The 24,000-nt window shown below is 36.4% G+C and overlaps 1 protein-coding gene across 3 annotated transcripts in view; it reads right to left on the bottom strand.

Moving 5' to 3' along the window:
- The window catches only part of Atg1 (serine/threonine-protein kinase unc-51-like protein Atg1), a 325,243-nt gene that overhangs the window by 96,378 nt on the left and 204,865 nt on the right, over positions 1–24,000 (bottom strand). For all 3 annotated transcript variants that reach the window (XM_067087764.1, XM_067087763.1, XM_067087765.1), the window contains exon 3: positions 9,387–9,437. In XM_067087764.1, coding sequence (XP_066943865.1) covers positions 9,387–9,437 — 51 coding nt within the window. The remainder of the gene's footprint in view (positions 1–9,386; positions 9,438–24,000) is intronic.

The following is a 24,000-nucleotide window of genomic DNA, read 5'->3' as shown; positions in this document are numbered from 1 at the left end:
AGAGAGAGAGAGAGAGAGCTGCAGCCACATATGGATTAATAATTTCTAAGTTAATGAAGGTTCAAGACTTCGAAGAAGAAAATCAGTCCACCACTGCCAATTAGGTGTTGAAATCTAACAAAATTTGACTAAACTGAATATGGCCGCGACGTATAAACTGATATAAACCCTGATTCAGCTGTAAATCAGGGCCCGACGAACTTTACAAAATTAATGGTCTGTTCAAAATCTGACACGCAACGAGCCGTCAACTGAAGAGTACGGACTATAAGTACGTATTTTATTGAGAAAGAACGATTAAAAAAAAAAAAAAAGGCGCTCTAAGATAATCCTGTTTCTCCGTTAATGCCACAAACCTTATTATTTCCTTGCAACAGAAGTTATCCGTTAAATTTGAACTTATCAAGATAATTACACCACCAGCAATCTTCGCAAATCACTGAATACATGAATTACCATAAAAGCTTTAAACCATCACTTGAAGAAGTTGCAGTGACCCCTTCTTACAGTATCAACCAACTAAGCAATCACGAATTCGCTTTAGTATCAACTATCAATTCTCAGCCCTCATAAGTGCAAGAGCTTTCCCATCCTCCCCCCAACCTTCCTCCCCACCCAATCGACCAGAAAGCCTACCCCTCTTTAAACTTTCATACATTGCATAGCACAGTCTTTCGACCTCCAAATCGTCATCTACAGAGCCCACAGGTCTCAAGTGGGCTGATAACAACAGCGGTGTCTGGTGCACAGCATTAAACGAGTAAAACTTATTCTCGTCGAGCGTTCGCTTATTTTTCTTACTACTGACTCTAATGAAGTCAGGTGAGCATGTTCCACGTCGTTACGACATAAAATGGATAATGGTGAAAGTCGTGCAAAGCAGTGCTCATAACTCTCTCTCTCTCTCTCTCTCTCTCTCTCTCTCTCTCTCTCTCTCTCTCTCTCTCTCTCTCTCATTTTTGTGTTCCCAACATACTGATGGAACGTATGACGTAGTCAGATTCGTTTATAATTCATGTGCTGCTTGTGCGTCTTTATTAGTTTATGATATTTGCACATTTTCTTTTTAAGAAAATCACGTAATTATTGTTTTACAGTAATGACTGAGAGAGAGAGAGAGAGAGAGAGAGAGAGAGAGAGAGAGAGAGAGAGAGAGATTGCAACACCACACACACACACTCTCTCTCATCAAACGTCACATGAAAGTAACACCTGTGCCACCACAAACGGCAGGAGGAGGAGAAGGCTTCGCACCGAACTGGCTGGCACTGGCAGACTATCGGGCGCCAAGAAGCTTCCCTCGGCTGAACATGAACTAGAATCAGATCGAAGGTCGCTCATACTGGTTTTCTATTTACTGATTCTACAAACAAAGGTAGACTGAACTAATTTCTAAAAAGTAGCACTTCAGGGATTCAATAAGTTGTGTCTAACAGCGGGACTGGCTTTTGCTTGTAAGTTTTTCTAGGAATAACAACATTAATAATTAGGTAGGCCTACATAAAATGTGACATCCATTACTGACCTGTTTCTTTACATTAATAAAAGACTGAACCTTGCTAGCCGTCTAAATCTATCTGTTTATAAGATGAAAGAATATTAGTTAATACTTTCTAAGTATGTGTGTGTGTGTGTGTGTGTCGGGAGGTGTAAAGAAGCAAGTTTTCTAATTTCTCTCTCTCTCTCTCTCTCTCTCTCTCTCTCTCTCTCTCTCTCTCTCTCTCTCTCTCTCTCTCTCTCAGGTTACTGCCCTCGCCAATTACGTAACATCAAATTTAGTCAAACGAATAATGAGAGCAGTCAGTCGTCATCACGAACATGTCAACTTAAAAGGAAGGTATTTTGCTTTACTCAAGCATATGTCATAATTTTTCCATGACATGAAGCTTCAATTTAAACTAAAAATCAGAGAGAGAGAGAGAGAGAGAGAGAGAGAGAGAGAGAGAGAGAGAGAGAGAGAGCAGTAAAAGATACACAGCAGTTGGCCGAGGAATTCCTCGTGGAAGCCTTCCAATTATTTTGATAAAACTAGTGTTCCCATAGTAACAGAAATGACGGTAATATAAGATGGCTGAGACCTTATTTAACACCCAAAAGCCCCGACCGAGTTACCTAAACTCTGTGCATAAACGTAGGAGACCATGGTGAGACAGATTAACGCAGTGCTGGACGACGTTAAGTACAAATGTAGAGTTCATTACCGTTATTGCGACAGAAAGCAACATATTATTTACATACACTTCGCATTTTATCATATGAAGAATGATGCAATGTCTAAAGGAGAACTGTCAATGAACACTTTCCTGTCTTCTCGTCTCCCTCTTTCTGCCCCTGGCGTGGCCCACTGCAGACGACTAACCATCAGGTATTTATTTCGTAACTGACGCCATCAGCGGCACAATGATATAAAGGAACATTTATAAAGTAGAACACTTTGCCATCGCCGGGATCTTTCATTCGTGTGGGTGGGTGCGGGGGCTCCTTCACAGCACACATCGTCTGCTTACTTCCACTTTCAGACCCTTATTTCTAGGGCGGGTCAAACGCTTCAGAACCACGTAACCTACAATCGCCTCACGTGCGTTTGACGGAGTCAATTTGCACGTTTCTTGGTTTGTTGACTGATTTTATGCCAGCACGGTTTCTTGAATCACTGCGGTCTGGAACTCGGGAACTAATGCGAAGCTTAAAAAAAAAAAAAACCTGGACCCGGACCGCGTCAGTCACAAAATAAACTGTGATAATTTTTATCATGTTTATATCGCCTCCAAGGCAGGACTTTCCTCTCTCCTAATCAAACGTGCCTAAACACTATTTATTTCCACTTCACTGACCCCAGGTACATTATATATACAAATATATTATATATCTGTATATATACATATATATTCATATATATAATATCTCTCTCTCTCTCTCTCTCTCTCTCTCTCTCTCTCTCTCTCTCTCTCTCTCTCTCTCTCTCTCAGGTTATTGCCCTCGCCAATTAAGTAATCTCAGCTTTTTCAAAAGTACTCGTATAAAGGAGCAGTCAATCTTAATTACGGACTTGTCAACTTTTAAGGAAGGTATTTTACTTTACTCAAACAAAAGTCAAATTTTAAGGGACAACGACGGAGCTAAGGTAAATGGATCGTGGTAGGTCAGTGGCATCGCCGGCAAATTCCACTGCGTGTTCCCGAGTTCAAACCCCGCACTGGTCTGCTAGATAGACTCCACTGAGACAAGGATTGTTGGGACCGAGTTCGCTTTCAGAATATTGTTCCTGATTACAACCAATGTAAATGGTAATAGCAGCTTCTGTGGTTAAAAAAAAACCGGCGTTGGGTTAGTAACCTCAAACCCAAAAGGAGAAAAAGGACTGTGGCGGAAAGAAATACGAATTGAACATACGATACATTAAAACGTGCGTGTCCTTGTGCACTTCAGTACCAAATTAAATGCAGCGCAACCTTATATCCCGGAAACGTAATTTAAAATTCAATTTGACTTACCACTTTTAATGTATTTCCATTTAAATTTCAAACCACACAATACCTTTATCAACTGTCAATGTAAAAAGTGAATTAGACAAAACAAACAGTTTTCATTACCCTATTTTCCCAACATCTTTTAAACCACAACGTACATACGCACAAGGAAGTTGCGGATTAGTGCCCTGATGAAGTGTCATATTCGTGATCACGAACCTGACATCAGATCACAAGATTAAATGTAAAGGCATTACTGTTTATTTATACCCGACAAAAATCTGAAACAACTAACTATGAAAGTGAATAATCAGCTTCACCAAAAAACTACTTACCACCTCATCACAAATTACAATCACTGTACTGGATTCTGCAATATTTTTAAAAAGAGGAATATTTTAAATGAGAAATATAAAAATATCTCTTACGCGTTGGCTGTAAATATTTCATAAAAATGTCTCTTTATTGACAGAGAGAGAGAGAGAGAGAGAGAGAGAGAGAGAGAGAGAGCTCGACCCACCCTAGGCTTTGACGTCATGCACAGCTGCTGTCAGAGCGCACCCACGAGTCATGCGTTCCCTCCCACCCATCCCCCTCAAAACTCCTTCTCAAATCCTCCTCCTCCCCCCCAACCCATCCTACTATCATCCTTCTGTTGAATCGCAACATCTTTGGAATCTTCATGACGACTTGTGCACTTCACAAGACCCGTTCTCTTTACAACATGCCCAGCAGCCATAGACTACTTCTCAGGAAAAAATGAGAAAAAGGCGGGAACTTTCAAATGAAACCGTCAACTGTCATTTCGAATCGTCCCTGCAACTGCTGTCTAAACACGTCCGTCCCAACACCCACGCGCCTCTTCTCCTTCGTCTGCCAAACACATCTTTCGCCCGGTTCAACTGGTACATATTCATGCCACAGTACAAATCAGAAATCAAACAAACACATGAGAGAGATTGAGAGTACAGTATATCAAATGGTACACATTCATGAGAGAGAGAGAGAGAGAGAGAGAGAGAGATGCAAACCGTACCCATTCAAACATATACAGACCTCTAATATATACACAGTAATGATAGGTTAAATACGAGTGTAATGCAGTAAATCACACATGTGAGGACTTCTACGAATTATTCACCGAGAAACCCGCATCGTCACGCTGAACTTTCAAATAAGCAACGCATGTAGATACAACGGTCGGCCCTTGGAGTCGTATCATCGCTGTTTTTGTATTTTATTTGGAATCTTAAGAGGCTGTTCAAATAAATCAAGCAACAAATTTTTATATTGCCAGAATATTCACGACAACAACTGTATATTTAAATATAACAAATAAGGGAATTTCACTTTCATATTTTTGTTATTTCAAAACATCAAGAATTCACAGACTTGACTCAGCAAAGCAAATTCTGTACTCGAGTTTTTCTTAAGCTTCTATCTCTATGTTACATATGAAAAACCTCCCGGACAATAGAAGGGAACTTTACGAAGAATACTTTAGTTAAGATTTAACATACGAACGTTGACAGTCAAGGCAACGTCCTCGATTTCATGTAAACGACCAGATGATCGTCTATTAATCCCCGATATAAAACGCATCATCAACAACAGGTGCCTGTGTTTTCATACAAGAATTTATTTGTTGTAAAATTAGAATTTCTCATTTTTTTTTCTTTCCATATTTCTGAAATCTTTTCTCACGAATGGTCCAAAAAAATTCAGACTTAAATCTAAGTAGCATTTGTACGAATAGATCCACCCAGCAGTCAGATACGTGAAGAATGACTAGGCAAAGGCGATTTCTTGTAGCTGCCGACAGAAAATGTTAATTTTATTGCCTATGGTGAAACCGTTTTATAGTTCATCTTATTTAATGTAAAACACCAACAGAGGACAGCGCTCTCAATTCTTTATTTTATGATCATGTTACAACGTAGCAATACATAGAGTGGATGTAAATTTTATGTGAATTATGGGATACAGACCCAAGTAAAACAAAATTTCGAGTCACACATGATACATGATTTTTTACATCAAACACCACTGAGAAGACATGAAAAATGGTTGTAAATCCTAACTGATGCCGGCTCTGTTGTTAAGCCACCTTCAGATGACTGATACAAAGCGGTGGAAATTCAGCATTTCATATATATATATATATATATATATATATATATATATATATATATATATATATATATATATATATATATATATAATATATATATATATATATATATATATATTATGTATGTATGTATGTATGTATATATATACATATATATAGATATACATATACATGAACGTATATAAAATAAGAGACAAAATTCATGATAAACCCAACACAGAATTTCCTTCCTCTCTCACAAAAAAATGGGGAGGAAAAATACGACCCCCATAATTTTGCCTTACCATAAAGGTGAGGGGAAAAAAGGGAGCAGAGCAGAGAATGTGTGAAGGCGGGGAAAATGGACCTAGGGGAAAAAAAAAAAAAAAAAAAGAGAGCAAAGTGAATTAGTACCTTTAGGACTAATTCCTTCCTCGCTGGCAAAGCCTAACGCTGTCTTTTCCTTCAGCACGCCATCGACACGCACCAAAAACTGGCTCTGAAAACAAAAAAGTAGCGCCATAGAGCGCGAGCGCGTGCGCAGTAACGTCCAAAGTATTTCGTGTGAGTTGAACGTGGAGCAACGTAACGCCCTCCTTCCTCATCGCAAAAAAACTGTATGAAAACAAATACATGATCACGAAGTGGCTGAAATGAAATAAAATCATTGTAAGCTTTTCAACTAATTTCTGCCCACAAAATCTTGTTTCTAAAAACCAGAATGGTCGAAGATGAGATAAATATAAAATATTCAAAAAAATTAATCGTTTCGTCCCTTTCCTTATTTATTATCTGATTACATGAAAAAAATCATTATTATCGGCAAATCATTCTCGAAACACTATTTACATATTCTTATAGCCCAGTGGTTAGGACCTTCCGCTCACCAGAGACCCCAGGTTCAATTTCTATGGCGAAGCGGACCAATGTAAAACTGTTTTGTTAGAATCCACGGAGCCTCTGTTGCGCTAAGCAGTGAACTAGGTGTTCGGTTGTTTGTCTACTTTGGTGGGTTACAGGTAGGATTGGTGTAAGCACATGGTTTCCAATCTCTTCCCAAAATACATGCTAAGAACAGGCAAGCTAACCTCACTGGTGTGTGTATGTATATATATATATATATATATATATATATATATATATATATATATATATATATATATATATATATATATATATATATATATGTATATATAATCTCTGTGTGCTATGGTACAGTAGTCACAGTACCACTGAATGGATGACCAAGGTGTGTGAGGCATGACTGGATGACTGAGGTACAGTAGTCACAGTACCACTGAATGGATGACCAAGGTGTGTGAGGCATGATTGGATGACTGAATGGTTCCAAGGTAAGAGGAATAACTTTTCCTTTGAATAAGAGAAAATAGATAGATGCATGAATTACAGGGTGATAATGCTATTTATTAAAGGAGGGGAGGAGTATGACAGGATTTTAATTTAGGAGGTAAATAAATGGCAAAAAAAAAAATGATGGGAGAAAATCATCACACTGTCTATAGGGACAGTGTAGCCTGCTGTGCTGCGGAAGTTTACAGCACAAAAGATTCAATAAAGTAGCCTAAGTGTGTGACATTGATCATACTGTTGTCTACTAACTGGAAACCCCTCCCCACCCAACATATGAAAAAAAAAAACATTAGGGGTGTGTTAAATATCTGTAGTGTTCGTCAACTTACTGTATCAGAATCACATCGTGTAGACGAGACAGTAAAAAAAAAGAGAAAAGAAAATGCCACTCCCTACAGCCAGAGAGGGCGATGCAGCAGCCTGTCTCTCTGACACTCTTTCTTACATACACACATACATGCATGCATACGTACATACAAACACAATATATACATACGTACATACATACACATAATACATACATACGTATGTGTGATTTTGAAACGTTCTTCAGATTTGTATACATCCCGGGGGAAGGCTTTAGAGAGAGAGAGAGAGAGAGAGAGAGAGAGAGAGAGAGAGAGAGAGAGAGAGAGAGAGAGAGAGAGAGAGAGACTAAGGGGCAAAGTCTTATCTTCCCAAACAATTTTTTTGTTTTTTTTATAGCCAACTATTATCTTCCACTATTCACACCAGCGACGCTACCTGCTGACCTAAATCTCAACACTTCAATAAGAACGGTGCCAACAGGAAAGTCACCTTCCTTCTTGTACCCGAGATCACATTTTATAAACAAAAACGAATGATGGAATCCCATCAGTTCTTCAAAAAGAGGCATTTATAATTTTTCAAATACAGAAGAACACTGACATTTATAAAAAGCACAAAGCACATAATAAAACACCGCTTTCTTAAGGACAAAACACCTCGTTGGAAAAAGTCGATATTTAATTCTGTATTAATATTTTTCACAGCGAACTGCCAAGAGCAAGTAACGACATTTTTATTTTAAAAAATCTCCCAACGATGATATATGGATCTACATCATACCACAGGTTTGAAAAAATACGCATCTAATATTTTAAAAAAAGAAAACCTGCGTATATAAAAGCATCCCTTTATGAAATTAATCAGCTTGCTGTGTCAAGTAACTGTACACCATTACGAAGCCAAACTGACAGAAACCAGTAATAAAAATAAAACTGAAAGGAACAAAGTTGAAAAAAAAAAAGTTCCAGATACCTAAAAATACCGCACCGATAATGACAGACAACAAAACAAAGGCTGGGAAACCTTATCACTTGGGCGGTCTTCATCATTGATTTCTTCCTCCTCCTCACTTCGCCCAAAATGATTTCGAAATGGCATTTCGCTAAACGAAAACACCTGCAGTTCTGACCAAAAAAATTGTTATTGTCAAATACAATATCCAATTCCACGGGTACTATTTCAGTAGCAGTAACAGGCAAGGGAAACATTCGCAAATTTGTGTGTGGTAACATGAACAAAAATTTTATACACATATATATACAAGTTATATATATATAACTATATATATTATATATATAATATAATATATACAGTGAAAAGTGAAATGTAAAAACAAGGCCAGTTTTCCTTCAGGTGGCGTTTTGTTCATGCTTGAAAAAATGTGAAAATTTTGCTGAAGTGGGGAAAAAAAAAAGAGCCAACAGTTCTGAACGCAACTTCCTGACAATAACAAGCGGAAAAAAGGCAAAAGTTACTTCCCCTGCCTCGAAAAGACACTTCATTTTCGTGTGTAACTCAGGTCTGAGAGAGAGAGAGAGAGAGAGAGAGAGAGAGAGAGAGAGAGAGAGAGAGAGAGAGAGAGAGAGAGAGAAACTCTCTCACACGAATAAATTAAATTCACAATAAGTCAACTGGAACCTTCTAACAGGAATAAACAACAACACCAGATAACATTAAAACACTATACTGTATAGGTCTACTTCTTCCCGTGACACTGACACCCACATTACTAAATACATATCATTCACAAGTACAAATATGAATAAACACCTCAAACCTAAAGGAAATATATAGCAATTGAAAAATACTTACGAAATATTAATATTAATCTTAAGAAACCTAACGAATGTGAACTTAAGAAAAAATCCAAGCTATTACAACGGAAAAAACATCACGTAATCATTCTCGCATATAAACACACGAGTATTCAATAAATAAACCCATCACAGACAATAAACACACGAGTATTCAATAAATAAATCCCTCACAATCGAAGCGATCACGTAATGATCACAAAACATTAGAGAAAGAGAACAGAATGAGAAATCTGTAACAACAAAAAAATCTGGGAACAATATAAACGATTTTCTCACATTGAACAATTGCAAAAGCAAACAAAAACTTACCTTGCAATCTAACAGGGCTACCACGTTCTCATGGTGGAGCTCAGTCAGCTCCTGTTGGGAAGAAAGAAAAAAAATAAAATAACTTTAGTAATCCAACATACTTCATAAGATTCTGCTCTCTGAAAAGTCAAGCAATTTGTGATACAATCATATGACACCGAAGGCTCATTCACAGCCTCTACGAAATTGCACGCTTTTTTTTACCCTTAATGAAAACGTATAAATAACAGAAAACGTGCCAACATTACTTTTCTAAATAATTTGGCTAAAATACCGTTAAAACCCTCCAGTTTCCAATACAGCGTTAATGAGCAACTATAATAACGGTAGAAAATTAACATAAAATACAAACACGCATAGAGTTCGTTATCATATTATCGGCGAACCACTGGAATCTCACCCTCCTACCTATTTCATTATGAAGTAAAACCAATATATAAGTATTCACAATGATATAATTCTAATTCCATCCAATGGATGGGTAAGGTGAACGCAAAACTTAAATAACGGTACGGAAATTTCGCCCTTGCAGTCACATCCCCCTTGAGCTAACAGTAAATGAACAAGATATATAATCACGAACATTCTATCCCACTTTAAATTTCGCCCTCTTTCCATATTTTGAACAGTAAAATATTAATACAAAAAAGTAATATATAAAAGTATATCATCACAATGAACATTTTAGCCCACTGAAATTTCTCTCTCCTTCCATATTTTGAACAGCAAAAAACTACGACAAAAAAATAAATAAGTATAAACGGCCAGGAAGCCTCGGCGAATCTACCAGTTCTGAGGCCGCACGCCATGAGTCATCTCTGCTAGGAAAAACAAGGCGTTCATCAGCTGCACAGCGACAACAGACACGCGAACGCCCTACGAATAAGACACCATAATGACTATGAAAAGTACGACTATCTCCCACAAATCCGTAGCAAATCTTGCTACGCCGACTTTGACAGAGAAGCAGCGATAGCGAGATAAACTGCGCTGGAAATTACAAAGAAGGTACGCCTTGGAGATTCTGACTTGTTATTTGCCGGAGAGAAAAATAAAAGAAGTAATCTCGTGTAATGACTCACACTGCGCAAGAGCAACGTCTCGTCATGACTTTCGAAGTGTTGAAATGAACTGTTAAGTCTCGAGATGTGACCTACTTCAGCTACGCACCGAAGAGATTTTCTGAAGAACAGTTATTTCTGAGAGTCATAAAAATAATAATAATAATAATAATAATAATAATAATAATAATAATAATAATAATATAGTATTATTATTATTATTATTATTATTATTATTATTATTCAGAAGATGAACCAAATTCATGTGGAAAAGCCCATAGGGGCCATTAACTTGGTTAAAATTCAAGCTTCCAAACAATATGGAGTTCATTAGAAAGAAGTAAGAGGAGGTTAAGGTAAATACAGAAAATAATAATAATAATAATAATAATAATAATATTGTGAATAAAAATAACTCAGTAATCATCTGACGTATATTTACCATATTCCAATAACCGATAATTAAATTGGATCACAGCAAGACAAAAACCCTTCACTCTCATCATATTTGCAATCTAATCAGATAATCTGATCATCTTCTGATGACCAAACAAAAATAATATTAAGGAGAAAAAAAGTCGAGCTTCATCGAGTTAACAGGAAATTTCGACATGCATAAAGTTACCTTCAATGTCTTGTGATCTGATATCTACGATATATATTGAAATAACCCAAAGAATAAATTAACCCATACATTTCCAAATACCAGATATAACCCATCGGAAATAAACAGAATAGAGAGAGAGAGAGAGAGAGAGAGAGAGAGAGAGAGAGAGAGAGAGAGAGAGAGAGAGAATAAATTGTATCCTACAACTGTTTACCACTACCATTTTTAACTATTTAGCGGATTAACCTGAGAGAGAGAGAGAGAGAGAGAGAGAGAGAGAGAGAGAGAGAGAGAGAGAGAGAGAGAGAATAAATTGTATCCTACAACTGTTTACCACTACCATTTTTAACTATTTAGCGGATTAACCTGAGAGAGAGAGAGAGAGAGAGAGAGAGAGAGAGAGAGAGAGAGAGAGAGAGAGAGAGAGAGAATAAATTGCATCCTAAAACTGTTTACCACTTACCACTACCATTTTTTGACAATTCAGTGGATTAACCTGAGAGAGAGAGAGAGAGAGAGAGAGAGAGAGAGAGAGAGAGAGAGAGAGAGAGAGGGGAAGGACATAAAAATAAACTATATACTGAAACTGTTTACTAATACCAATTTCAACTCGTTACGTTGCAGTACGGCAGAATAAGCAAAAAGAGAGAGAGAGAGAGAGAGAGAGAGAGAGAGAGTCATAATCATCGCCGAAGCCTAAAATATTAAATCGTTCAGAGCCTCCAGCGACAACATTGCCATCATTATCCGAAGGAAATTCTATTGTAACGCAATTTCGCAGCACCTGGTGCATACCAATGTCGATGCCTTCTCTCATTTCGAGAAGAGGCCAATAATGGCACGGAAATGAGCTACACGGAAGAGCGACAGAAAGGGGAAGAGGGTGAAAAAAGGGATAATAAGTAGATGCTTAGAGTTAATGGAGTAAGATAAGGAGAGGGGAGGAAAGGTGGAAATAAAAGAAACGAAAAAAAAAATATAAAATGACTATGGAAACATACGTGAGCTAAAAAAGATTGAACTGCAAAGTAAAGGGAAATAAAGTATTAAAAAAAAGACTGTAATATAAAATGGGGAAAAAGGAAGGAGTAGTTTAGGAAGAGCTTAAAAGTACGCATTGGTCGATGAGGTCGAGATAAGTCTTAGTAAATAGTCCCAAGGGTACCAACTAAAGAGGCTCTGAAGATTTTGTAACTTCCGTCTTTAATTACATGTACTCCTTTAATTACAAAGACTTCCCTGTATTCAAATACGACTTCGGTACCGTAAACTCCAGCTCAGGTTATCCAGTCACTTGAGGATTTGGGGGTATAATTATTAAACTGTTAAGAAATATTAGCTCTCTAATATAATTTGGAGCCAAATTAAAGCAACATGTAACGAAAATATCATTCATAAAAATCTCATAATCGCCTCAGTCACTAAAATACAGTAAAAATCCACTATGGTGTAGTGTAAATATATGTTAAAAATATAAACAAAACAAGAGTTTTCGAGAACCTGCTCGATACTCCTTATCAATCTGAAGTTAAAAACAGAGAAGAAAAAAAGATTGAGAAGGAGAATCAAGCAGGTTCTCGAAACCTCTCGTTTTGTATATATTTTTAATATATATCTAAGCATACACTACACTACTGTGGACTTCTTCACCAAAGACATCATTACAATAACAAGAAAAACATGACGTGTAAGAATGATATGAACGAATAGCTAAAAATATTGCAGTGTAACAAAAACATGAGTGTAATAACAACGTAAAAATCAGGTACCTGAACTGAAAGTCTCAACAAAATAAAAGATAAAATGATCTCCTAAGTAGCATCTTCAAAGTAAACCACCACAAGTACCCTATAAAAAAAATAAAACTTCACCATAATACTCCAAAGATTCCTTTCACCCTAATCCAGGCTGCAAGTTGAAAAAAAAATAGGAAGAAATGGGGGAGTGAGGAGTACCTTGGGAGGGGGTTGGGGGAGACTTGAGTACAAAGCAAGGAAAGAGACATCTTTTAAAGAGAATCTCTGCATGAACAATCCCCTGGCGACCATCCTGGTTGTCTCTGTAACTTCTTGTTTATTTGGCGCGACAGCACTGCTAAGGACAGATTTCTTCGGGGGGGAAATGTTCCTGGGGAACAGGAACTTTAACCAGAAAATATATATATAAATGGTGATTCATGCAGTAATGGCTTTGGGCTACTTGGGTTTTCTTAAATTGTAACGTCGTGTTGTAAACTGGTATTTGCTTTGATATTACTAGAAAATAAGAACTGCTTTACTCTAATAAATTTTCTCAACAAATAACTTTATATATATATATATATTATATATATATATATATATATATATATATATATATACACACACATTTAAATACATATATACATACATTATCTTCTTCTATATATATATATATATATATATATATATATATATATATATATATATATTATATATACATATTTAAATACATATATACATACATTATATATATATATACTTAGTCTGCTGGTCACTTTTTCCCAGTTACGTAAATAATTTTAAGAATCACGATGCCCTCTCAACCCCTTGATTTCTACAGCACCGTAGTTGCAAAAGAGCATGTCTTCCAGTAAGTAGTCTACAATGCCCCGTCATGAAACTTTATATCGGATTCGCCTTTCCCATCAGTCACCAATCCACTATCTTCAACCCTGGACTTCAATATGCCTTTCACTTCATATCCTGTTAAGTAATGAGTCCTGTGATCCTTCAGGCAGTAAAGAGCCGTTTGCTCTTTAAGTGAACACATCCGTTGACCCCATTCTCCTATTCTTTGACAAATCAGATTTGTTAATTGTCCAATTATTCCATCTTTCCATGAGAGAGAAGAGAACCTGCGATCCTTCTGAACACGAGAGAATACAGTATCGCTAAAAACCTACAGCATGCAACACGTAACCGAGAGACAAAATTAATCAAATATTATGATAAGCACCCTTCTTTAAACCAGTTATCTAAACAATAGCACTGTCTAATCCCAATTATTGAAAGTTCATGAAACCACTTTTAAATTAATGATGATCAAAGGTCAGACGTGTGCAAAGAATAAGTTGCATAGCCTGACGGAATCAGCCCTCTTAATAAGAGTTACCAAGCAGATGTAGATAACTAAATATAAGCCCGAGAGCTTGTACAAACGCGGTATAAAACTTCCTCAGTTAAAAGTTGGACATCAAAATAAATTTACTGAAATAGCGTAAAGAGTGAAGTAAAAATGGAAAATTGCATCTCAATCTGTATCGATTCACTCACGACACGTTTAAACAAATCCACGTAATCTCTCGAAATAGCCGCTGATGTCATGGCTGATTCATTACATACTTTCGAACAGGTGACAGGACCAGCACGGCGTGCTTTCGGCAGACGTACTTCCCTCATGACTGGAAAAAAGTCGGTTATTTACTGAAACGCTCAAGCTGAAACTCACGGGAGTTCGAAGGCGTTTGAAGACTTGAAACTGAATTCTCTGATGAAACCATTACTGTAATATTGATTTCACATTTCTAATTTTTATATCAAGTAAATTTTATACAGTATACTTTTATGAGAATGAGTCGGCGTGTGCGTGTGTGTGGGGATTAAGAAAGAGAAACGATACACGTCACCGACCAATAAAGCGACATGCGATGTAATTATGACAGTTACAAAAGGAATGCTACATTGTTAAAGCAGTCTTTCTTACACAGTGGCTTGGGCATTTACGTACGCACGAGGGAGTATCCTAGTTTCGAGTAAGTAAATTACTCTGACCTTTATCGTTGGTTTTAATATCTTATCCGAGTACAGTATCTCTTTCCCAGAATCACCCAGCTGTCCGTTACGAAAGCTTTCAGCAGCCCCACCATTTTCTATCCCAGTTTAAGGAAAAACACAAAACAAGGAAAGGAAGGAGATAGGGTGGGGCTTAACCGTCAGGGAAGCGACGGACCTGCCTCCGAAAGGAAGAGAGGTTATAGGTCAGTACAACACAGAGGAAGGATTATTCCAAAGCTTCGTCATAGAAGAAAACAAACCGTTCTAGATGGAAATAGACCAATATAACAAAAAAACTTTCTTCGCAATAAAGACCATCATTTTAAACGCTCAATCAATTCTGATTGCTAAAGGTCAACATCCTCGAGCGTTCGTTTCATATTTAGAAATCAGATGCATAAATATGCAAGCAGTACTTATTAAGCAATCGGGGCCAGGCTAACATAATTCGTAAGTTTAAAACTACACGTAAAGTGTATTTTCCTGAAATAATGAAACTGATCATCCACTTACGAATGAGCAAATAAAACCCAAAATTAATTTAAAGGGAACACCTCATCTCATCAATTATGATGATTAAGGTTATGTTTTTTTTTTCAAGGCACTTCGGTCGGTGTCTTATTGCCACACACACATATGGAGAATAACTACTTAAAATAAAAAAAATAAATAAAAACGGAGAAATAGAAAAGCCTCACTGATTTTTTCTGGCATCATTACATTCTTTGATATTTTGAATTGTCTGTATGTGTGTATATATATATATATATATATATATATATATATATATATATGAAGATAAATATATATGAAGATAAAACACTATTTGAACGTTGCAACCATATATTTCACCATTGAACATGGGGACAGAAGGAAGTGCCTGAAATATATGGTTGCAACGTTCAAATAGTGTTTTATGGGCCTTTTATCTTCATATCATACTGTAGTATTACAGTAAAAGACATTCATATATATATATATATATATATATATATATATATATATATATATATATATATATATAAAATGTGTGCATCCGTGTACTTTATAAAATATATATATATACATATATATAAACTGTGTGCATCCGTGTACTTTATAAATTTAGTACATATATAAAAAAAGAGGAAATTCCAACGGCTGGCTGAATGGTATAGCATGTCTGGCGGTTTTCAACCACAGGACAGCCGCTGAGGCATATGTATTCTACTGTAACTGCCAATTATCTAAGCACAACAGTCCAGTTTTGTTGCTCACCTACAACAAACTCTTATGGCCATTCCGTGTTCTTTTAATTCAAGCCTAAGGTTTTTAATAAATAAAACGATGAAAAAGATATTGTATGTGTATAATACATACTGTACATACAAACCTAATTACATTCACATACAACCACACACATATACACACACATACATATGTATTTATATGCATTTATATAGGCTTTTGGTTATCGATCAACTTATTTGACAATAATAATAAAGATAAAAACAAAGTGTAACAATATTCCCTGATCCATAACCAAGAAGCCATTGAATTCAATGAAATTTCATACGAGAAAAACTTTGCCCCAAAAGCATGCATACTGTATATATATATATATATATATATATATATATATATATATATATATATATATATATATATATATATATATATATATATATATATATATATATATAAAGTATATGTGTATGTATAAATAATTTTTTCAGAAATCAACGCTTTGATTTCATAGGGCAACATTTTGCAACCACACCATCTTGAAAAAACACTAATAGTGACAAATCACGTACTCTATCATGAGCCTGTATACACACTTAAAGGACAATCGACTACACCCTGACAGTACACATTAAATACGATACCAGAATAGGGCTTTCACACGCATGTAACACATATGACACCCAGTTTTGTTCAGCGGACACACAATAGGTATGTATCTACCCTACTCCAGCCCCAGCCCGGGTCAACTTGCTCTGCCGGAAATACCTCCCACCTCAACCTTTTCCTCGTCCTCCTCCGCCTTCTCCACCAGAACCCAGACAAACGCCTCCAACCTCAACCCCCCTTCCAGGCCCCCCACAACACTTCCTTTCTACGGTCTCATTGATTGTCATCCACCTGCAGGGTCTACTGTTGTTCTCAGAATGCAAGTTCCGTTTGGAATTACTTCTTTCTTTTGTAGACTGTAGGTTTCTTCACAATGCCACGTATAAAAGAGAATTTCTATTAATATTAATTTCTTCATACATACTATATATATATATATATATATATATATATATATATATATATATATATATATATATATATATATAGATATATATATTATATATATACATATATATAGTATATTATATATATATATATATATATATATATATATATATATATATATATATATATATATATATGTATATACAGTACATATATAGATAAACAAAATAAGCACGGTCCAAAGTGCATGGTTGCATAGATGAACAAAGTCAGTACTCGTTTTTAAAGGAAAACCAGCAGCTTAATGAGTACGTCATTTCTTAAATTAGGTAAAGTGTGAGAAAAAGAAAGCTTGAAGTAACCCGACTCTTAAGGTTCAAAATTCCCACGCAATTTCCTATTAAAATGTAACAGACTTTGGTGCTTTACAGGACAATTTTTAATGGTAAGAATTTCGGCAAATGCTTTGAAAACTTAGAAGGACTGATCTTTTAACATTATTCCATCAATACGGCAACGCAATCTCCCTTTCTGTATACAAACATATTCATACAAATACTTATCGATGTAAACCCAAGGACCAAGTTCCAACCCTGGCCAGGGAGAAGAACTTATCACTTATAATCCCCCTTCGGTTCGAGTTATTGCCAAAGTATAGCGAATTCGATATTAAGCTCCATGGGTTTATATTATCAGATATTGAACAATATTTGTGCCTTAATATTTACGAATATAAATATGTCATGAGTGACAAACATATATACATATACATACATACATACATACATACACACATATATATATATATATACACACACGTTTACAAATATATATAAATATATTTGTAAACATCGTGTGGTGTTGTGCCCCGAGCCTGTATGTGATATTCGAATATGTTTACACATAAACGTACTTAATACTCTGCTGACCAGATATATTTACACGTGTGTGTGTGTATAATATATATATATATATATATATATATATATATATATATATATATATATATATATATATATATATATATATATACATATATATCTATATATATATATATATATATATATATATATATATATATATGCGGGTCAGCAGAGTATTACGTACAGTAATGTTGAAACATATTCGAACGATATGTTGAGACTCGGGACACAACTACACACGACGTGGACGAGAATGACACCTAGGGTAGCACTGATGAGGATGTTTCACTGATAACACAAAGGCAGCGATCCTTTTCATTCTCGTTCTCAACTTGGTTCAGATTTCGGACTAGAGAACAAAAGCAACAAACAGTGCTCGGCCTTCCCACACCGGTCTCGAGAGGAGACGCAAACTGCTTATATACTGCTTCGTTTACAAATCTAAGCTTTAAACTAGTACATGAATTTCACAGAGAAGTAGCATTACGCTGGTCGTTGGATGCACATGCATTCATTCCTAGTATTCATTCCTAAAGATATAGCACGGAAGGCCGACTGAGGGAAGAGGGGGGGAGGGGGGAGAGTGCTGCAATCTATTGATGGGAGTACAAACTACGTCTGGTTAAACTCGCGATAAAGTTCTGCAAGACAGAAACCCAAAGATACTCATTCTAACACGAAAATCTTTATACATTCAGAGCACAAGGTCAAATTTGTTGTTAACTAAAATCGACCCGTGTATAAGAATAATATACAATTAAACGTCAAGAAAAATAACCCGTTGCTGGGAACCGGGACATTCAACCTTATATCTTGGAGAATTGCATTTGCAGAAAACCCGAAGAAAAACACCTGAAACTAACTCGTTCCTGAGGCGGCAGCTGTCAGCAGATAAATAAAAACTAAAAAAAAAAAAAAACGAGAAAGTGCGTGTGGGTGGCAAACAAATAAAGAAAGGATTACCAATACTTCACAGGTAAATAACGAGCTCGTATGACAGTATGACGTCATATCCTAGCTGTCACCCAAGCTCGGAGTCCTTCATGAACCACATTTCGCTGCAACGTACCAGGGTGTCACTACCAGGATAAAGGTCACACAGAAATAACGTACCACGGAGAAACTAAGGACATTGCAATCACTCCCAACGCAAATTATCATTCAAAATGTATCATAGTTTACGATTGCCAACCCTCTACTGTAACAAAAAAAAACTTAAGCTAAATCTCCAAATATTCCTTCTACAACTGGAAACATTTTTTTTTTGTTATAGCGAGGTTAAGAAAAACTTATCAAAGAACTGTTGTTGGTTCCCTTAGAGAGAGAGAGAGAGAGAGAGAGAGAGAGAGAGAGAGAGAGAGAGAGAGAGAGAGGTGCCTCTCGCGAAAAGACTTTAACTTTTGTCTAGTCGGAAGTCTAGAACCTTTTCCAAAACTCATCTGTACATACAAAGATTACCGACTGCAGAAATAAAATAAAATAAATCATACCAGAATTCTAAGTTAATCAAATGGTAAAAAAAACTACATCTGAATAACGGAATGAATTACCAAAATAAAAACACACTGAAATTTAAGAATATAGAATATGCATTATGAAATTAATCTCACCAACGCTAAACAATAATAAATGAAAAATGCTACGACCAATATAAAATAAATTATAGAAGATATCACAGTTCGGTATGTTATCAGCATCATTCCGGAACACATACATAAAGAATTTGTTCCACTTTGCTCAAAGAGAAAATAATCTCGAAAAGAGAAAGCGTGCTGCAGTCGCAGAATAAATGAACGATGGTTGAAAACCCCATGCTGATATGACAAAATGAATAATAATGAATAATACAGAAATCAAGCTGGATTGCAAAATAAATGATAGATAAATCAAGATCAACAACAAAAAATTAATAAAATATCATGATGATGTAAGAACACATAATAATAATAATAATAATAATAATAATAATAATAATAATAATAATAAAATAATAATAATAATAATAAATAAAGACTTCTGAATGTCCTCCCCTTTTCCTCGTACTCTCGTATCAGAGGAGCTCACGACGATTCCGCCTAAGTCCCTTCAGATGCAGCCCCAACGGCCGGAATATAAGCACAAATTTAAACTAGAATTGGAGGGGGGCCTCTGCAAGCACACCCCTTTAAATGGACCTACCAGCTCTCTCTCTCTCTCTCTCTCTCTCTCTCTCTCTCTCTCTCTCTCTCTCTCTCTCTCTCTCTCTCAACAGACGCCCAGCAACGAAGGCCATTGCCTCCTCCATTCCCCTACACAATTATAGTTTTTTCTTCTTATTTATGTTATTTTTATTGCCGCGTCCGTAGTTTGGCATCTTCGTCCTCGTCATTTACACCATTTTCACCATCATCACATACCAATGGACACCTCCTATTCCTATGTTATTATTATTATTATTATTATTATTATTATTATTATTATTATTATTATTATTATTATTGGTGAAGATATACACAGTGGTGCAAGTGTAAGTACATATAAGAAATATATATACAAACGAGAACAGATTCTCGAAAGCTCTCTTTTGTATATACATTTCTAATATATATCAACATATACGCCACTGGATTTCTTCACCAATTTTAGTGACTCATGCTATAATGAGATGATGATTATTATTATTATTATTATTATTATTATTATTATCGAGCATATAAACATCTTACGCTCACACTATTTACCAAGAAAATTTAGTCTGGCATTGGCACGTTCACAGAGTTGCTAATACAAACATTTCTTCAGAATCAATCGTACTTTATAAAAGTGATTATTCCCATAATATACTCAATAAAACTACATTTTGTTTACCTGTTTTTATAAGCTTCTCAGCTCTTACAACCTCACACCAACGCGTATACTTTAATTCTTTCAGAAAGTTGAAAGGTCTTTTATTTCTATCTTCGTCTCTAAGATGCATAAAGATAATTCAGGTCTTCAATCCGACACGACTTTCTTCACTCAAATTGCAATGGTTTAATAATCGTAAATTAGACTTTCACTTTAATTATACATAATCTAGCTCTTTCAATCGCAAGCTCAAAGGATGGAACTAAGTGGTATCGCAAAAGTAAAACAAGAAAAGCATTATTAACTACCTTCAGCAAGCTTACAATATAATAACAAATTATTCGGTGACTTAAAAACAGGGGGCACGGCGCATGTCATTTCCACGACTAACTGAAAAGGAACCACACGAAACAAGTACACACACACACACCCAAAAAAATAGAAAAGTTAAAACATTCGAGTTAAAACAATGGAGCAGGTTCCAGTCACAAGCAGACACAAATTAGCAGAAATTTCCTGACAAACAAAAAGACCAGCTCTCTCTGAATCCTGACATTTCCCTTGATTAAAGGGAAACTCGAGGCGAGAGTGCATGTTGCTTAGATCTAAAACACCAATTAAAGCACAATTATCCCTGGACTCTGACAAAGGCAGAACACTGCTATATGAAAACCTAATTACAATCCCCAACGATACAACTAATCGTAGTCACTCCTTTGAGTAATCACGGGGGGCCGGCAATAAAGGTAAATGGAGCATCCCATTATTATAATATCATCCGAGCCTTCATGTGAATCATTAAAATGCGCAAAAGCGAAAGATAATTGGAATTTTAATCAAAAGCCGCAATGCATCATGAGGAAGCGCTCAATACTTACGGTAACAATGGCTCAAAACCCCAAGCGCCAACCTCTCAATTAAAACGCATTTGCATATACAAGGCATCAACCAGGATATTATATTAGATATGAGATAGATAAGGAGTCAGGTACCGTAAACCCTTTCTATTGAAAAAAAATACAGAAAAAAAAATACCGAATAAAAAGCCGGGGAACATCAGGGGAAACTCGGTTCAGCGCGCACGGCCATTGGGTTAAGTTTGCCCCTATTTTGTCTGGACTGGTAATTTTTTGCTTAGCGTACCCTACGATACTGCAAGGTCAGATCTCTCTCTCTCTCTCTCTCTCTCTCTCGTACATACATTCATATGTACTGACAGTACATGTGTGTGCGTATCGTAATGCTTCGGTTTCTGACCCTCGGTAACTTTCATGGGAAATTTCACGAAATTAAGTCAGTAAGTTTTTTCTTAGGTTGATGAACTGCAGTTACACCTAACGAATTTCCTGAGGCGGATCACAAGAGACGGTTTCTTGGCTCAAAACAGATCCTTCCAAAACAATCTCTTAATATCAGTCCATATGCACAAGAGTGACCTTGTTTACAAATAATTAAACATAAGCCCATAAAACAACTTCACCGCTAATTTATCATCAAAAGGCTCAATAATGATACAAATAAGAAAACGCTAAATTACAACTAAAACGAATATATAACACGCCATAACATTAACATCGATTAAGGAACTGAAACTTCAATATCAGTCTAACCTAGAGCCTCTAAAGATGTGACAACAGGAAAGGGGATGTTTATTACAAACTAGAATCCAAATAACTATGGTCAACGACGCCTGCAATACATTACTTGCTGAAATCATCCAACCGCCGTATTGCATTCAAGTTGCAAGTATGATCGATTTTTAAAAGATTTAAAATATACAGAGCACAAACGTAAAACCAAAAACTGCTCGGCTAAAGACATTCAAACACGCGACGTGCAAAACACGAAGAGCAGTTGATACTCAATGGCATTTCACATCTCATCCTGTTCATCTTGCCACGCCATTAACGGCTGAAACAACATCCGCTGATATTCCTAATCTCTTCTTGGGTTACGCAATCAATCCACGCACGCTAATGATTAGATTGTTGTTGAGTCCTACATTATAGCTCTTTTAAACAAATAAATAAACCAAAACAAAAGCTTTCCTTCGCAGGCAAGTGTCAAAAGGGTGAGAATACAGTACAGAGTGGGGTGAAAAGTTACACAAGTTAAGGATATATTACTGACTTGTTATTTACTGGAGAGAAACTTCAATAAGAGAAAATGGCATACAGCAGTCACGCTATCTGATCTGCAGCAAACAAAAAGAAATCTTTTGTTGGACGAGTGGCATAAAACCGCGATAAAAGAGAACAAAAGGATGAAGAAGCGCCAAATGTCTGATAACGGAAGAGATACCCGCCTCCACGAGAACGTCGACCATTCCCAGAAAGAGCAACAAAACAATACCCGGCCACATACCCTCGTCATTCGTCAAGCTGCCCAGAGACCCCGTCAGCGTCAGATAAACAAAGGCTCGAAAGCGGTGCCCAACATCAACAGAGATTGATGGGAGTCCTCGTCTGAGTCACCGGAGGAGCGATGACGTTTCTGACACCAAAAGATCACTTTCGTTTATCAACCAAAACAAGGAGGCGGCTTTTCTCTTCCTCTTATTATCAGTGGCACACCATGCCATAAATCAACGATTCTCATAGGCCTACCGTCTCTCCATTATTTATACGAACGTCTATCTAAGCTTTATGGCATCATACAGGTAAGAGTCTCTGTCTAGGTCTAAAACACTAAAAACTCGCGGAACATATAGCCTATATGATTAATCGCGAAACACTAATTACAAGAAACGGATCCACAGTCGATATCATCATCGTCATCATCATCACCATCATCTTCATTGTGATCAATTTACAGTGAAAATATTCCTAGGAATGAACGAAATCTACAAAGATACTTGACACTACTACTGGCTGCCTATTCAACAAACACCTAAAGATAAGCTAAACTAATCTCTATGAATAAAACTTGTATGCAGTCTGAATTTAAATAGTCCCAGGCCTCTTCCACTAATCCCAAACTGTTGTCCCCAGCAACGCTCCTCAAACGGCCCCCTTTCATCCATAAAAGAACCGCCCTCTTGGGAAATCCCTTCCATAAATTCTGGAACACGAGCCGGTGCCTGGAATCAGTTCCAAACCTCGAGGATATTGATGTGCGGCGCGTCCGAGTGCCAACAACAGAAAGAAAAAAACAAACTGAAAAATTAAATCATCCCACTAACAA

The sequence above is a fragment of the Macrobrachium rosenbergii genome, chromosome 44, assembly GCF_040412425.1.
Source record: "Macrobrachium rosenbergii isolate ZJJX-2024 chromosome 44, ASM4041242v1, whole genome shotgun sequence".
Lineage (NCBI taxonomy): Eukaryota > Metazoa > Arthropoda > Malacostraca > Decapoda > Palaemonidae > Macrobrachium > Macrobrachium rosenbergii.
The sequence above is the reverse complement of the archived record's forward strand: the minus strand, read 5'-3'. Positions and strand labels throughout refer to the sequence as shown.